Raw genomic sequence first — 14,338 nt, 5'->3', positions numbered from 1 at the left:
GCGTCTCCCACGCCACGATTTAATAAACGGGGCATGTTTCATGTAGCTTTTATCCTGAGCTATTTAAGGTTAAAAATTCAACAGAATTACGGAAAGTCTTCTTGTGGTAGAGTTGTTCGGACACACGATCCTCGATCGCCGTGAGAAATTATAAACAGTCGCGGTTCAAAGGTTCTATATTCTATTCTTTATGAATCTCTTTAACTTTTTGTGCTCCTGGTACCTCACGCGACACGTGATATTATTCGTAAAAAGTATTGTTTGCAACTTTCGTTCTTATTTCCTCCGTTCTGCTTGTTTAATTTGACGTTTATGGCATGAGAGATTTTCTGCAATAAAAGGATTTTTCCCAGGAACTTGAACTTGGGTTTCTTTAGAAGGCAGTGCCTTTGTGTGTGCATTGTAACAATTGATACCCTTTAATACTGCATGGAAATGTTACCTATTTAAGTATTGATAACCTTTACTTACATTTCCTATTCCGTATTGTTTGTAGCAGTAGACTGAATTCCCATCCCATTATTTAAATATTTTATCAGTGTCATCATCATTGGCCATTTGTGACGCGACAGTAGGGACATTTCGTGGTATCTTTACTTTATGCAACTACTTCATGAGATTAGATGGCATCCGTCGTTTATTACGAAAGCATCAGCTTTTACGTAAATGTTGATGAACAATACTACGAACGTAAATGCTAGCCGGTGTCATCGTGATTTGAATTTTGATAGCTGTGATAAATCGCCATCTATAGTAACTAAATTGGCCGAATATAAATTTTTATTCGAATTTTCATACATTGGTACTACACAATATGTATTGTAGGTAGGTTGATGCTTGTCTGATGCTTAGTTGGATTGGATTGGATTGGATATGATATAATGTCAAGAACATCTCACAGTGATGGTAACTAATTTATTAAGTGCCATAACGTTAATAACACTTCATCTAATCTGACATGATTGATAGAAAATCATTAAGTTTTACATTTTATAATGTAAGTAAATAAACATATAGTTGTAAGAATATTCTTCAGCAGATACTTTCCCTAAATAAAGCGTGGTTTTTTATAGGTCGTTTCCCCGTGCTACTACGGCTACTAAGATAAGGTTAACTATAACCCAATTTAATTTGATATCTAGTTAGTCCGGCATTCCTTCACGCTCACTTATCCGTTGTTACCTCTATTTAGATGAAAAAAAAAAAACAAAACTGTTTCTCTCTCGGCTCAGAGATCAATGATTCCTCCAATTTTAGATGTAAGTACATACTTCCTACTTGTTACTTGTAAGTGAGATGGAGCATTCCCTCACGCACTCATTATTTTTTTGTATAAAATACATACTTGCCTGCTTATAAAATAGTAGGTATATCATTGGTAACTGGTTTTAATTTATTTATGTCTGTAAGATCAGCTTTGCGATTCTGTAAAACTTCATCACAGTGTCGTCGACGAAAGTTAACATAGAAACATGAGTTTTTGACAATGCCAATTTACTTCATCAACGTAGGTTCATACGATGAATTTCTGAGAGAATCACGTAACTATCTTTGATTATAGAATGTGTAAATCCCTATACTTAACGTTATAAAATAGACGCTAGAAATGCTAGAATGCAACCGTTTTAAACGAATAGGTGCCTATAATCGAAAACGTCGTTCGATAGAAGTCAATAATAAAATGTAAATGAGCCATTTAAAAGAAGTTTGGATGGGCGTGGACCTGTTAACTGAACGCCGTTCTTTTGGACGTCGTAAATTTTACCTCAAATACCTAACTGACCAAGTTAAAAGAACCGGAAGTTTGGACTCCACATGTGAATAGAAGTTTAAGTTTAATATGGTCGGTTTATTGGGTCGAAAGTAGAGACCCATAGGGCACGGGTAAGTGATAATTTTACAAGATATAATCGACTCAACTTGATTTCTCCCCTGTGGTTTTATTGGTGCTATTGATACTTATCACATGGTTTCAACCATTACGGATCACTACCTTTTCTACGTTATATGTATATAAGCAGGGGCGTATTTAAAGATTGCGCGCCCTGGGCTCCTGTAGTTTTCCGCCCCATCAACGAATGAAAGAAAACAAAAAGAGCAGTCAGTGTCTATACACTGACTGTACTATTACCATATTACCTATCGACCTTCATATGTACAAAAACATTGTGGTGATAGATTTGCATAGATAATGATATCTTCCGAACAAAAAAAAAGATTTTTCTGAATAGACGAGTACATTTTCGAACGTTTAGAAATAAACTTTGGCGACTGAGTGAGGCAATTTTTTTTTCTTTAGATTTCCTTAAAAAATACAGAGGCGGAAAAATATAGACTATTCCACCGGTTCAAAAAAAAAAACAAAGGCCATTCATACTTAAAAAATCCAGCACTGTTCGTCACCAAAATGCCTCGGAGTGACCCTGGATAGATCCCTCACGTAACAAAACCCACTGCCAAAACACCAAGAAGAAAATCAGCACCCGAAACAAACTTCTGCGACGGTTTTTTTCTACCAGCTGGGGCGCCTCTCCGCAAGTTCTACGAACAAGTAGCTTAGCATTCTGCTTCTCAGCCGAATTTGCCTGCCCCATATGGTCAAGATTCCCATTCCTCAGAGCCATAAGACAAAAGTCTTCAACCAGTCCGTCCTGCCAGTGATGACGTATGGTGCAGAGACGTGGACACACCGACTACCGTCAGGTAGGACTGGTCCACCGATTTAAAGTCACTCAGCGAGAGTCGGAGAGAGCTATGCTTGGGGTTTCTCTGATGGATCGTATCAGAAATGAGGTTATCCGTCAGAGGACAAAGGTTACCTACATAGCTGTCAAAATATGCAAGCTAAAGTGGTAGTGGGCTGGCCATATCTGCCGAAGAACCGATAACCGTTGGGGTAGACGAGTTCTCGAGTGGAGACCACGAACAGGCAAAAGCAGCGTGGGACGCCCTCGTGCCCGCTGGACTGACGACCTTAGGCGGGTGGCGGGTAGTGGTTGGATGAGGAAGGCCGAGGACCGAGTGTTGTGGTGCTCCTTGGGAGAGGCCTATGTCCAGCAGTGGATGATTATTGGCTGATGATGATATGGGCAAGGTCCGCGCATGCTAGAGAAGTAGATTTTGCTTTTAACGACACAGTTCGTATAGTAACGGGATGCCTCAAACCGACACCGCTCTACAAGGTCTATACTCTCTGGCTGGAATAGCACCCCCTAGCATACGGCGAAAAGTGGCATGTTCTGTTGAGAAAGGCAAACAAGAATGCGACTCCAGACATACACTTTACTCATATACTGCCGCAACTTCCCGGCTTAAGAGCCGCAAAGCGTTTCTAAATAGTGAGGTGTCCTTAACGGATGAAAACCCAAAAAACGCAAGGCTAAGGCTCTGGTAGGAAAAGCAGCCCCAGGATCCTTTCCTACCTCTTGAGGAAAAACTTGCTCCCGGTATCAGTCTCCCCTGGCACATTTGGAAGACTCCAAATCGGTTGCGAGCAGAGGTAGGCTGCTGCAAGGACAATCTTTGCAAGTGGGGCTATACCGTTGGTACCAACCTACCTATGCGAATGTGGTACCGCCCCCCAGACTATGGAGCGTGTACTCTCCTGTCTAGACTCTCTGTTTAGACATAAACTTGTGCAGGGCGGGGGACTGAGTTAGGCAAAAAGATACTTTAGATTTCCTTCAAGAAAATACCTACCGCGGAAAAAATAGACTATTCCACCGCGCACCGGTTCAGAAAAGAACGAAGGCGGCTTTCATACTTTAAATCATATTTCTTAAGACATGAAATCAACATTTGGAAAGATGGCTCAGGGCCGTTCTAGGCTTACGTCCTAAAGTATTGTTCTGTACTTTTTAATCCTCCAACATAAAATCCAAGGGCGGCCTACCGGCCGCCCCTAGGCCGCCCTTCGCCGCCTGCCGCCCCGGGCTGTAGCCCTTTTAGCCCTAGGGTAAATACGCCCCTGTATATAAGTACGTCTATCTCTATGCTGTATTTGTTCTCTTCAATACCAGGACATATTATTCAGTGCTTAAATATGTTTGTTACTTACTCTAAGTCTAGTCTAGTCTAATCTACCTATGTATGCTAACACTTGATATTTAAATGCGCTGAAAAATACTAGTTATTCTACTACGTACTATAGTCTGTATAATCTGTGACTCTAATAACTTGGCGTGTTAGTTTTGATCTCTATCATTCATGTAATGGTGCAAGAAAACCCGGTCTTCGGACAAAATTTTACCAGTTTGAAATCGGTAAAGACATCCCAGCTGGTTCTGGAATGGGAAAACTGTTTTTAGTAATGCTTTATTGTGCAGTTTAGTGCATATTTAATGTAAGTTGTTTCTCTTTGTAACTTGCCGAAACGAGTAACGACTCTAAGCGTTTGGTATTTGAATATCTCTAGACGACCGCCTCTCATCTTATTCAAGTTAACTTATATGTAACTTGCATGTATATCGTTTTCGTCTATGTTTTAGTTAGCAAAACAATTTAATGAAAATCTAAAATAAGATGATATTTTTACTAAGGTTTTTAAAGTTTGTGGTTTCTGCGTAAGTTTTTCCGTGGGAATGACTCTTGAGGCGATGACTTTACCCGCTTCACACTTTCGCTTAAGCACCTCTTCTCACTTTTATGATGTTATAACAACAAGGCATATAAACCAATCTTTGAATAGATACCTTTGCAGAGTTTCAGCTGTGTTAGCTGTGTATAACCCAAATCAACCTAATTTTTTATAGCAATAGTCGCAGGACTCGTAGGTACGAACGTCGTTGAATGATTTTAGAAGATTTATACACTTATTTATTTGCGAGCAATGAAAAAATTACAGTGTTATATTATATGAGACGGCAATGGCAGGTGTACCTATCTTTTTCATTGCTTTAGTTAGAGTGTATAAATATTTTACTCTTAACTTTCCTTCTAGTCTAGTAACAGCAATATCTTGCGATACACGTCTTGTAAACCTTTGCTCATCACGCTTTCTCAGGCGTTCCTATACTTCTTACTATAAGAACTCGTGTTCTTTACGTAGTATATTAGCGTATTACGTAGCATCTAGAAAATACTATACCAAAAGTTCTCATTTCTCATAAGAACTTTTGGTATAGTAGTTTCTAGATGCTGAACTTGGTGGTCAAAAACTCATTAAAATTTCTGACAGTTACAGCAGGGCGATCACGAACAATATAGAATCGAATGCAAGTGAGACTAGTGGCAACTTGACAGCAATTTCGAATACTTTTTACCTATCAAATTGACAGTTGTCGCACTCGCATTCGATTCTATACGTTAGCTCTGTTTTTCGTGATCGCCCTTCAGTTCTGTAAGTTCCTTTATGAAGGTTCTGTTGTGAGGTTTTGGGGTGCCTATCGATCTAGCTTATTTTTGTTATCACGAATGTTACCAACTTATCACTTCCTTATAAATAAAACTTGTTTAAATCACTATTATTTACGATAGCTACTTACACTTACTAAGACTCGTGACGATGACGTAGGCTTTTCGAAACTCTACTATAAGACTCTTATTTCACTACAGCTAGAGTCGACATTGGCATTGAGAATAAGAGATGCAAATTATGTGAGGGATAAAGATAGAAAATAACTGGTTCTCAAAGGATAAAGGCTTAGTAAGGAGTACGTTGGCTTTGAACGAAATAACCATAAAAGTTAACTGTTCGCTGGTCAATGTATATACTATCGTATCGTATGGCTAGTCAAAATAAACTATTCTAAGCTACGCGAGGCATCTTGTTTTAATTTGGAACAATATACGGGAAAAATATATGAGGGATTACTAAAATTCATACGAATGATGAATTATTGACGCACAGTAATATTTGATGTTTTATAAACCTATTATTATTATTATGGTTTTCACATCATAATTACCATGTATTTAACTATACCTAGCTTACCAATCAATATTTTTACCAAAGGTTGAGAAAGTATTTTATATCATAACACTCTAGCACTCTACTCGTAGACTTACCTCAAAGATAAAAAAAAGTTCTATTGCTTTTTTTGTTCCCTCATCCGGGTTAAAAATTAACTTTTTATTGATCAAAAAGGGGTAGCGTAAAATATAAACCTTTCTGTAATAATGTATTGAATGGACTCCAGATTTTGATGGCGTCTGACTAAAGATGATTAATTATGTAAGAGCTTTGATTGAAATTTATACCAATGACCATAAGGGTCATTGTAGAGCCTTCTGTTTGGATTGATTGATGGATTGTATTGTACTTCTCTGATGTATTGATGTCACGGATAATGAAATACCAGACCAATAATAATAATGCCATAATATTAGTATCTTGGTAGGTAGGTACCACTTTGAAATTGGTCCCAGTTTTACGCGACTGGTATACTTATGTATGTATACCTACTTTTTATCAGATATTATATAAAAATATCACGCCCAAAACTTGTATTAACATGATTAAATACTAGAAAAACTAATAAGTTTAATAGACAAGAAATGAATTCGACGACAGCTATACCACGGACAGTTCATAAAGTAGAACTTAATTCATTAAAAACACTCTCGTTTGTTGGCTACGAGCTTAAAGCGCACCAGTCATCATGACTTGCAACAATTATACATAACATTATTAAAATAAAATTCAGGCGAGTGTATAATTAAAGCTATGTGTTAATGGACACCTCAAAGCTGGCTATAGCTTTGGCTTTCTAAACACCAATAACTTTTAATTACAATTATGTTGAGACGCGTAATTACAGGGACTTCTGATGTTGCGTTAAATTGAAGGTTATATGTATGTACCTAGTGGGTACCTACATGCATGAATGCAATGTGATTATGATTACAGAGAATGCGTTTGAGGAATGAGAACAAATTTATTTTCATTATTATTCCAAGGTGATAGTTATGGAGAAGCTCTCAGTTAGTGTTTTAATTTAGTGATGCATAATGAAACTGTATAATGTACGTACACAAGTGTTTTGCCTAGGTCGCCGTCATTAGCATATCTCTGTAGGATTTGCCTGTCTCAATAAGTGTTATAGCAGAACACTATGAAAAGCCTACCTTACCTTACTACATACATGTAAAATATAAATAACCAAATACCAGATACCAAAAGAAATTCTCTTTAAAATGCTACCTCAGTTATTGATAATGATAATACCGAGATTATAGTATCGAAATAACAAGTTATCTAGTACCATGGAGTTGGACATGGCCCAACTAGAGGTATAATAATGAAATTGGGCCACTGCCGCCATGCAATTACTCAGGTATGAAATAAGTGTTAGAGTTGACCGACTAGTTTGAGTACTGGCCGGTTGACAAGTGGTTATCAGTGCGCTAGTAGAGTTGTTATCTAGAAGCATAGACTTACCCCCTTATTCATAGAAAAGTTACAATACGTTTTAACTAATAAACTGTTTTGTCCCTCTCTGTCAAGAAACAAATTGTTCTTTGTCGGAGAGGGACAAAACAGTTTATTAGTTAAAACGTATTGTAACTTCTCTATGAATAAGGGGGTTAGAATTATTGGTCTATGCTAAAAGTAAGTTAAATTAAATCACAAAATCGATTTTGCATGAAAAAATATTTTCCATTAGTAAGATATAATAGTTATAAACACTAGTAAGTAATTATGTTATAATTTATACTGGTTTAAAAACAAAAGCTTCTCGGATATTTTCAGTACATAACTGATAACAAAAACTTTTCGTATTCTTAGAAGTCCTGAACCTCTTTCACAATATTTAATCACTTTAGTGTAAGAGTGTACCTGGCTCTGGTAACATTCTCAACATATATTATATTATTAATCCCGAAGTTTTTACGTGATTTCTTTTCCCCCAAGAGGATTAGATTAAGTACCGTCCAGTAATTAGATTAATTTTCTAGAGGATTAAATTTGAGGCTGGTTGAAATAGGATTATATTTTACGCTTTTTCATATAAAATACCGTGATGTTTGTTAAGCTAACGAAATTATGTAGTTACAGAACTTGTACATTAGAATAGAAGGATTTAAATTATATTATACTCCCTTTGTGTTCAAAATAACAATACTCCTCATCAAGATATTATATTATGCAGAAACACACTTTTACACACACAGTACACTCACGTCAAATTCATAACATCCCTTTTTTCGAACCCTGTGTAACAACTTTAAGAAACAAACATTTCACGTATTCATACAATATAACTTATTTCACCAAACGTACCATAGGCGGCCTTATCGCTAAAAGCTATTACTTCCAGGCAACCATTGATTTGATGAATGACTTAAGAAATAATATTGAGGGAGGCTGTATTCTATCAGAAAACCTATACTGAAACAATGGTTCTTAGAACAATCGTTAACTTCTGGACCTGTGTTCGAAGTACACAGTGTCTATAATACCTATAGATCTAGACACGAAGCTAGTGCCTAGATCTAGTGCTTAGACCCTTGAACCAGTTCTGTCGCGTGCACGTGTGCTGGAGACAAAGGAAACACGAAACCTTTGCACTTAGACTAGTAAATCTAGTACATTATGAGGTAATAGGGTATTAGCCCGCCTATCTAGGTATCTGTCATAATCATAATTTTATTTCGTTTTTGAAACAATAAGTTTTGTTTAAAATTATAAAATTGCCTGCATCAAAATGTCAGTGAGACATGCTCATAATATTAATAGAATTCGTCATCAAAATGTACCTGGTAGACTTATGGTGCTTTTCAAAATATTCTATTACTCATCGCACCATAACACATTATAACAATAACACTCCTATTTCATCAAATGCTGGTATGAAATAAAACGAATTTTATAGCTTCTATTTTGAAGGTTTTTTAATCCAGAGTATCCAGACTCGCCCCTTGGGTTGGTGTTTTTTTTATTTATTTGTACGAAGTACAGTCCACCTGCTTCGATAAAAAAAGTGGTCGGAGCAGGTAGTAAGATGAATGCTATTATTATTTTTGAAAATATCCTTATTGCACGTCGCGGCCTATTTTTAAGACTGTGCCTCGAAAAAAGGAGTGTGCTAAGTTTGCTTTGTGAATAATGTGTGTCTGTCTATGCTATGCCCACTTCCACGTAGTTCTAGAATGAATGACAGTGATTGTTTACAGGCAAATGGTTATAACACTTATTTATAACATTTGGTCTAAGTCTGTAATTAGTAGTAGGTACCTAAGCTATGTACATTGTTCAGTACAAATGGATTTTATTAGTTTTTCTAAGAAAACCTACGTTTTTGTTTTTTACGATCGTAATTATCGGAACCGAACAAGCGCCTGATTCTTTGAGAATGCTACGCCAGAATAAATCGTAGTATACAATACAACTACTTCTATTATCCCTGCGATTATACAATTATCATTCCCGAAGACGCAGCCCAAGTCAACGACCACGGGACGCTGTGCTGACGTCACGTGAAAACAAAATGGCCGCTGCTCTAAAACAACGAAAGCCTCGGAGCGTTGAATTCGTAGCACCCGAGTTTCCCGCCGTAGCCGCAGCAAGCCGTGGCGCTAGTGGTTCATTTAGTTCCCATTTTCACCACTATGGAACGGAGCGCTGCTGTGCCCAGCGCGCGCGCTTCTTTTCTTTCCACTCCCACGTACGATCTCTCGATGTAAACACTGTACTACGGGGCCCGTGTGAATTTCTATGTTTTCTCATGGACATACATGGATTGTTAACAATATGAAAGTGACATATGACTGTTGTGATGTGTACTTGTGGATTTAAGTGATATTTGAACGGTTTCGGACAAAATGACTAAGAACAAGCTGAATCGGAACAGTGCCCTGTACCACAGTGCTAAGGTGAGCCTATTTTTATATGAAAATGTATTATTTTTACTATTGTATGACATAAACTTACTATTATTTGACGTAAAATTACCTAATTTGTGTTGTTTAGGTAAATAACCGCTACAGTTTTCCTGAAAATTTTACTTTTGTAACTAAGTCGCCCATAGCCTTTCAAAACAAACATCCTATACCTACGCACAACTCGTGAAAATTTCCAAAAAATATGTTTTTTCCCTCCCAAAAGCCTTTGGATGAAAATGTTCGTGTTGAAAAAAGCATGATGTTGGTATTCCAAGGCTGCGATGGCCGGGGGGTAACCAGAGCCGGTTCCAGGCGAGGCTCGATCTCGATCCCTCCCCGCGCCCCGCGCGTCCCTCTTCCCTCACAGCCTCTAATTTAAACGAAACAACTCTAACCTGTATAGTATATGTGAGCCCCGCACAGTAATTCCCCCGTACTCTTTCGTCATTTAAGAATATCTGCTTGAGTTTTGTAATGACCAAATATAGTAACTATAGTAGCTTGTAGATAGAAGAATCCGAACAAAACATTATAATTGTTTTGGGATGGAAAATTTACTTAATTTTCATCTGAAATTTGCGTATACTGTGCAACCTCAAAACAGGGAGTAAAAGACATCAACGCGCTCTCGAAAGAGAAGGCTATAAATCAAGTAGCTCTTAACCGTGTGTAAGAGTAGGATAGAAGTAGTATACGATAGATAGCTGTACATCACTATACGCTGTGATTTTGTATACGAGTGTTGTTGTGTTTTCTTCGGGTCTGATTCCCTTTTGGCCCATGGAACATAACACATACCTACCTATATGATTGCGAGTTAATATACCTCCTGCATCGTTGAATTCTTTTACTTTACATATTTTTTTTGGGATCATAGGTATTTCCATATTGTTATTATTAAAAACAAATCGTGGTATTTATCAGGATTGCCCCGCCAATAATTTAAGAAGTATCTACTTAAATGTTAACGGATACTTACCTGGAAAGCAATAACAAGTAGTTAATTTACTCACAAAAAACCTTTTTAAGAAGTTACCTTAAATTTAAATCTTCGAAACATACCCTTGAGGGACAAAGCTTTAAGTATAAAACAAAACAATCCCAGCTAAAGTCCCAGGCACAGGTAGGTGACCATCCTACGGATGGATGCTCTCCCTATTTTGGTGTAGAGACTCTGTTCGAAATGGGGGGAAACGAAAAGGGATGTGTACCTTTTAATAGTCCCCATTTGACCCTCCCACTATCAACCGTTTCGGCGCGCGGGCACTAATGATGCATAAATTGTAAACGATTCGTTTTCTTAAAGTTTAAATGGTGGACCCACTTGATTTTTTGTTTTTGGTTTTTTTTAGTTTTGAAATTTGTAAAAAAAACACAAGAAGTATATATTATAAACTTTACACCTACAAGTCGAAAATGCTAACTAAGAAAAGTTAACATCCATAAAACGGTTTTTAATTAAACGTCGAGAACAATCTATTATACCAATCAAAAACTTACTTACCCAAAAGATGTATCCCATTAGTGAAATCATTTTAATCTCATTAGCTTTGTGAGAGAAACAAATTATTATTTGGCAAATTATAGAGTAGAGTAGTCGGGTCTTTATGTAGAGGTAGTTATTATTATTGATAATGCCATGTATTTTTCACTTTATATGTTTGTAAATTTCACTTGTAGTCTGTTTCACCATATCTGGGCAAATGCTATCTATGATAAAAAGACCTTTATCGCACAGGTAAGCTTTCCCCAGACATAGTCAAATTTACTACAAATACATTAACAACGGAACATCACCTACACCGACAACATAATTTTAGAACGGATGTTATCGCGTGAGTAATCTAATTTTGGCTCGATTTTTTGCAAACCATTTCATTATTGAACCCTAATCTCATTATTAGTTTTGGCAAAGCACGCACACGTCAGCATATCAACCGGTTCTCTACACGTATAACGGAACTCTAAAATAACACAGCCATTATAATATATCAAACGTATTATCCTTGTGTGTGTTGCTAACTATACAATTTGTATCGAGTGGGTCTTATTTAGTCATTACTCTTACAACTTCGATACTCCGATCTAAAAAGCTCCAAAATTTACATGCAATTCAAATTGGATTATAATTATTTTAACCGCGTTTATGAAATTCGGATACTTCTTCTGTGAATTGACTTATAGAAAATGCAGTATTTGCATAGCAATAAATACATACAGTCGTCTCTATGACTCATAGTCGTAGCAAATCTTGTAAATTACTGGTTACTGAAGTGGATACAACACCCTTGGACGAAAATCACTATACCACTTGACCAGTTGCATGTGCAACCATGTCATTACCTCTCGAATCACACCTACTATTAGCCGACTGAAACCCCTAATTATGTAGACCTTTAAAAGGAATTATTAGGTAAAGGTACTTGTTTTCATACTCTTCGATCAGCGAAATAATATTTGCAAAATACTCCCTTGAATCTTGACTATCCATAAAAATTCTGATCTAGCAGAAAAACACGTTTTTTTTAAATATGCATAATATTTTTCAAAGTAGCATTTCTTTTGTTTTTGGCTTTTTAGCATCATTGATCATTTATAAATGCACCTTATTCATTAATTGTGTATCAATTTGGATGGAACTGCCTCTGACGTCGTCACTTCCGTAGGGGAACGGTTGTCTATGTTTTAATTCAAATGTGCTTCCGGTTCCTTTTTACTTTCGCTACAGGCATTTTGATAGACAACGAAGGTAAAGAAAATATATACATACCTCTACAAACATACAGCGAGATTTATTATCTTGAAGTCTTACGTGACCTATATACCTAGTAGTAGTATTATCATATTATATCATTGATATCTGTTTGTTATGAATAAAATGTAGCATCGGTCACTCTTCAGCTACTATATGAAGAGATCACCATTGCATGTTATCACATCGCATAGTTCATAATCATCAGAGCAAATAACTTAACACTTTCTTACGTATGCAGAATTCATTCTCCGACTTAACAAATCTATTTGAGTATTTTCTACATGCCAAGTTTAACTCAACGGAAACTTGACCCTTGACCACGAAATCTCAATGCAATTAACATATCCACACAATTATGAATAACAAGACTTGTGTAATAAAATATGATCTTCCACTAACTTGGCGCAAGTCTCACGCGGTGCGGCAACCATGAAATCGAGGGTTTTTGTACCATGAATCTTTGCTTAAATATTCAATACGTGTAATGCTCCAATGCCCCCCCTTTTACTAAAAACGTGTGTAGTATCCACTCTAGTTTGTTCTGATTGAAAAGGTAAAAATTACATTAATTCTTGCGGGTAAAAAAGTGTATTACATGTTGTGCTAGCCCAGTTTTTGCAGTGTGGTTAACTTAGCCTGGCGATCTGAGTAATTTCTCTTTTTATACTCGTTAGATTATGATGATGAAGCTATATTTCATTTGCCCGCCACTCTGTTTAGCGGTTTTTTGTTAGCATAATTAAAATCACACGTAGCTTTGAGATTTGCAATTTGCTTTCAATTTTATTTGATCACCTACGCATTCGCTGAAGCAAAATAAAAATGGTTTAAAAAAAATAATAATAAATAATCATATTTTGTATATTCTTACGGCACTTCTAGGAGCAGTAAAGTATCCAATACAACCCTAAAACCCCTCCAAAAAAAGCAATAACTGTTGAAAAAGCCTCAACAAACACAAAGCAAAGATAAGATTTTGTTCAAAAGTTGTTCTAAGTGGTCAGTCAAAGTCTTCACACAAACTGGAGAGTTGCGGCGCCTTGCTGACCGTTATTCGCCGTCAAAGCCTCTTTCCACCTACTAACTCTTATGTTTATCATTATAAAGAATGTTTTACAATGTAGATTCTGTGTGTAAGTTGGTCTGTGAGTGTGCACGTGCGGCAACACTCGGGAACTCGTATGTAAATAGGGGTTAAGTTTTGGACTGGCCACGTTTTAGTTTTTGTCGGTTGGAACTTTGAATCTCTCTATTTGTATGGTTTTTTATAGTCTAGTATAGCATTTATGAAGATAGAATATCTGCTAAGATGAAAAAATTGCATTGATGGTCATTTATTTATATACGAAATCGAATGAGATGTGTAGTACGTATGACAGATATTTTATAAACTTTACAGAGTTGCCTCATCCTCTGCCTTCTTTAGCTACTATTGTACTCATTAACGCGAAATGTGTATGTTTGTCACGCGCTGGTTACACATTAGTACATGAAAAAACTTTCTTTTAAACTATGAAAGCATACTTTGTATGTTTGCATTTGTACATACTATACATTATGATTCTTATTTTATATTTTGGAATTAAAAATTTTCTTATTAGGAAGGCAAACTTTAAAATTAGCACTCATAAATTTCCCTGTAACTAAATAATACGAGGAAGACGACATTTTTAAAAGTACATTTAATTATGAACCTTAGAAGAAGAATGTTGCTAACATCCTTAAATTAAATCATTACGTAGCAAACACAGATATGTGTCG

The 14,338-nt window shown here is 36.5% G+C and overlaps 1 protein-coding gene across 2 annotated transcripts in view; it reads left to right on the top strand.

The window, feature by feature from the left end:
- The window catches only part of LOC105389135, a 74,286-nt gene that overhangs the window by 28,876 nt on the left and 31,072 nt on the right, over positions 1-14,338 (top strand). Inside the window, exon 1 of one of the 2 annotated variants that reach the window (XM_038122063.2) lies at positions 9,515-9,813. The exons of the other annotated variant lie outside the window; for it this stretch is intronic. Within the exon in view, the coding sequence (XP_037977991.2) occupies positions 9,763-9,813 (51 nt within the window). The 5' untranslated portion in view covers positions 9,515-9,762. Of the gene's footprint in view, positions 1-9,514; positions 9,814-14,338 lie in introns of those variants that run through there. 2 annotated transcript variants of the gene reach the window in all.

The sequence above is a fragment of the Plutella xylostella genome, chromosome 9 (genome assembly GCF_932276165.1).
Source record: "Plutella xylostella chromosome 9, ilPluXylo3.1, whole genome shotgun sequence".
NCBI classification, from domain to species: Eukaryota; Metazoa; Arthropoda; class Insecta; order Lepidoptera; family Plutellidae; genus Plutella; species Plutella xylostella.
Note: the sequence above shows the minus strand (reverse complement) of the source record. Positions and strands in the feature narration are given on the sequence as shown.